Raw genomic sequence first — 2,600 nt, forward strand, 5'->3', positions numbered from 1 at the left:
GAACAAGTCCCATTCTCATGTTCATGTACAATACTGAATCTGCATATGCAGTTTCATTTATCAAGTACAGTACTCACCTTTCAGGCAGTCTCTAAAACATAAAGACAAAGGAAAGGAAGCCACTCATTAAAAACTGCATCAAACACAAGTATTTTAGTGTGAATTTGTTGTTCCTGGAAATTACATGTCCAATGAAAACAAAAGCTGGAAAAGCAGTTACACTTCCTATATGAGTGGACAGTTACAACAACAATCATCTTCTGTAATGACCATTTTTAATTTGTCATCAATTACTCTGAACTTACTATAAGATGTAGTCAAAGTCAGAAGAGAAGATGCAGGGATAGTATTTCTTTTGGAGGACAGAGTCCCTCCAGAATCATCATGAGGAAATAAACATCCTGTTGATTCTGGGTGGCAAAACAATTAATCTCAGTTCAGGTTGATCGTATTGAGCTGACCCAATTTTCTTCCTTGTCATCATTCTTCTAAATCAAGTGTGTTTAATTCTTCTTCTAGTTCATCCAGATCTTCACCAGTGAACAGGTTTTCATCAACAGGAACAGCATCGATGGACCCATTTTCCTGTTCTTCCCCTCCGCTGTCCTTGTCCAAATCACTTCTTTCACCATTTTCAGCCAGACCTCCAGAAGCTTCACTTAATTTGTTCTCGTCTTTGTCGGATGCATATGTGCTGAATCTTTCAAGACTGGCCATAGTGATCCCTGTCTCTTCTACATCTCTTGGGACGTACAGGCTTAGATCTATGTCATTTACACCCATAGAGTCATCAACCTCAGCACCTTCTGTTCTCTGAATATAATGGGTATCGTCTGCTTCCACGTCGTCATCATTGACCAGCTCAGGACGAAACTCAAATACCTCTCGACCACTGGTTACCAGTGCTTTCCCTGCTTTGAAGTAATCTTTCCGCCTCTCCATATCTTGTTCAAGTTTATTAATCTTTTCTTGTCTTTTCCGTTTCTTCCATGCAAGAAAAGATTCTAGAGTGATTTTGGAACATTTGGAACTGGGGCAGACCGCTCTCTTTCAATTAGATCGTCTAATGAGATTTCATTTTCTTTTTCTTCTTTCTTTTTGTCTTTCTTTAGCACAAACCCAGGAGGAAGTGCATGGCGATACATGCAATTGTCCTCACCTCCAAGACACACCCAAAACCATCTATACTTGTTATTTTCAATAGCTTCAAGAAAATGTCTACACACTATTTGAGTTTTTGGTTTTTTCTTTTCTGCCTCACCGTGCTTCTTGTTTACTACTTCTTCCAGCCTTTTCTCATCCCAATTATCCACAGTATCCTTTTCAAGTTCTTCATCTCTTGCATCAATGTAAACACTTTGTTTTTCACATTTTCTCTCCAAAGTGAGGTCATGAAAGAACTTACATTTATCTCCTTTAGTACACTGTCCCTGTTTGAAGAATGCGCATGCCACAGATTTGGGGTTTGCACCTTTACTTATTTTTTGTGCAGTAACTACCTGTTTGAACAACTCATTTAGTTCTTGTAGTTCTTTCTTCTTGTCATCTTTCTTCAATTTCTTTTCAGCTTCATTTTGTGCTACCTGACGTGGATTCTGTTGTCCAAATGTCACTTGATGAGTGACAGCCTTAATAAATTTCTGTTGCTTTGCTACCTTCTTATTCTTTAGTCCAAAATTTTTTTCCTTAATGATCTCCTTCTTTTTCTGCTCTGCCTTCTTGCTGCCCCTGGCCTGAGACTGTTTCTTGGGGGGCATCACAGAGGTGGGGGCACCGAGCCATCTGCGACACAGATGGCCTACTGTCGGGGACCCCTTACTGCTCTTAGTATTCTTTCTTTGTTTTGTGCATTTGGTGTTTTGATTATCATGTGACAGGAGGAGTTTCTTTTCTTGTTCAGTCTATTTGGAATTCTGTAGGCTTCTTATATGTTCATGGGCATCTCTTTCTTTTAGGTTAGGGAAGTTTTCTTCTATAATTTTGTTGAAGACAGTTTCTGGCCCTTTAAGTTGGGAATATTCACTCTCTTCTCTACCTATTATCCTTAGGTCTGATCTTCTCATTGTGTCCTGGATTTCCTAAATATTGTTGCTTAGGAGCTTTTTGCATTTTGCATTTTCTTTGATTATTGTGTCAATGTTTTCTATGGTATCTTCTGCCCTGAGATTCTCTCTTCTATCTCTTGTATTCTCTTGGTGATGTTTGTGTCTATGACTCCTGATCTCTTTCCTAGCCTTTCCATCTCCAGGGCTGTCTCCCTTTGTGATTTCTTTATTGTTTTCATTTCCATTTTTAGATCCTGGATGTTTTTTGTCAATTCCTTCTCCTATTTGGTTGCTTTTCCTGTATTGTTTAAGGGACTTTTGTGTTTCCTCTTTAAGGGATTCTACCTGTTTACTTGTGTTCTCCTGTATTTCTTTAAGGGAGTTATTTACATCCTTCTTAAAGTCCTCTATCATCATCATGAGATGTGATTTTAAATCTGAATCTTGTTTTTCTGGTGTGATTTGGTATCCAGGACTTGCTGAGGTAGAAGAACTGGTTTCTGATGATGCTAAGTAGTAGTCTTGGTTTCTGTTGTTTATGTTCTTGTACTTGCC

At 38.7% G+C, this 2,600-nt stretch overlaps 1 protein-coding gene across 1 annotated transcript; it reads right to left on the reverse strand.

The window, feature by feature from the left end:
- Positions 1-471: 471 nt before the first annotated feature.
- On the reverse strand, positions 472-1,757 carry LOC116883985 (zinc finger CCCH domain-containing protein 15-like). Its single transcript, XM_032885220.1, is given in 2 exon segments — positions 472-1,019; positions 1,022-1,757. Coding segments are annotated over 2 exon segments (1,275 nt in total). The 3' UTR covers positions 472-480.
- Positions 1,758-2,600: the final 843 nt, after the last annotated feature.

This window comes from Rattus rattus, chromosome 14 (genome assembly GCF_011064425.1).
Source record: "Rattus rattus isolate New Zealand chromosome 14, Rrattus_CSIRO_v1, whole genome shotgun sequence".
Classification (NCBI taxonomy): domain Eukaryota; kingdom Metazoa; phylum Chordata; class Mammalia; order Rodentia; family Muridae; genus Rattus; species Rattus rattus.